Source organism: Mycetomoellerius zeteki, unplaced genomic scaffold, assembly GCF_001594055.1.
Source record: "Mycetomoellerius zeteki isolate Tzet28-1 unplaced genomic scaffold, Tzet1.0 scaffold267, whole genome shotgun sequence".
In the NCBI taxonomy this organism is placed as follows: domain Eukaryota; kingdom Metazoa; phylum Arthropoda; class Insecta; order Hymenoptera; family Formicidae; genus Mycetomoellerius; species Mycetomoellerius zeteki.
Window position 1 is genome coordinate 520,216 of NW_017257246.1, and position 1,155 is coordinate 521,370.

The window sequence follows — 1,155 nt, forward strand, 5'->3', positions numbered from 1 at the left end:
GGGACCCAAAAAAAACGGGAATTTCGTCATAACTTCTTTATTTCTCAATATTTTAACACCAAATTTTGATCACCTTCAAAGTATTCGCCATTGACCACAACGCACTTCTCCAAACGATTCTTCCATTGTTCAAAACAGTTTTTAAATTCACTCATCGGGATGTCCTTTAAGCCTTCCAGCGATTTTTGTTTCACCTCCTCCACAGTGGCAAAACGCTTTCCTTTCATATTCCTTTTGAGTCTGGGGAACAAAAACCTCCAAGTAGAGCTTCTGGTTGGCAGTTTGACCCGGGGGAACGAACTCCGCGTGCACAACACCTCTGCAATCGAATCTGCCACTGTGGAGGAGGTGAAACAAAAATCGCTGGAAGGCTTAAAGGACATCCCGATGAGTGAATTTAAAAACTGTTTTGAACAATGGAAGAATCGTTTGGAGAAGTGCGTTGTGGTCAATGGCGAATACTTTGAAGGTGATCAAAATTTGGTGTTAAAATATTGAGAAATAAAGAAGTTATGACGAAATTCCCGTTTTTTTTGGGTCCCCCCTCGTATATATAAATTGTATTAAATTTTATTTTTGTGCATAAATTGTATTATATTTTATTTCTGTATATAAATTGTATTATGTTTTATTTATGTATATGTTGTATATTTTGTGTACATAGTGCATTATTTTACTACATGTAGGATGAAGGAAAATGTAATAATTACAATTCTTGGCAAATCTTTTCCATATTTTCTATTACTAAATTTCGTTCTTCGTGTGCTGCTCGTTTACAACTGTCAGCAGCAGCTTCTTCGATTCCTTTTCCAACGATCTGTTTGTATTTCTTGTATACGTCTTTCGTAATTGTTGGAATATTTAAACATACCAACACTTTGTTCAGAGCATCACAACCTGTGCCAGAATGAACAGCGCCTGCAAACAAATTAGTTTATTAAATATGAATTTGCACATTTATAATCTTTCTAATTTTTTTTATTTTTTTTCCTCCTCTTAAAATTGGCGTGTTACGTGCCCTGAAGCCTCTTTTCGTTGAGATTGTTAGAGTACTTCGTTTCCGTTGAAATGTCGTATCTAAAGGTTTTGGGGGTCGCCGATTTCGAATCCGGTCTCAAAATCCTCCTCTCTTAAAATTGGTGTTACGTGCCCTGA

General features: G+C 36.3%; 1 protein-coding gene across 1 annotated transcript; it reads right to left on the minus strand.

The window, feature by feature from the left end:
- Window positions 1–542, minus strand: LOC108724042 (uncharacterized). Its single transcript, XM_018450179.1, has one exon. The coding sequence runs from the start codon at window positions 381–383 to the stop codon at window positions 45–47; it is 339 nt and encodes a 112-aa protein (XP_018305681.1). The 5' UTR covers window positions 384–542; the 3' UTR covers window positions 1–44.
- Between the last annotated feature and the right edge of the window lie 613 nt (window positions 543–1,155).

Coding starts and splice junctions, on each gene's coding strand:
- LOC108724042 (XM_018450179.1), bottom strand. CDS start 383: ATGTCCTTTAAGCCTTCCAGCGATTTTTGTTTCACCTCCTCCACAGTG.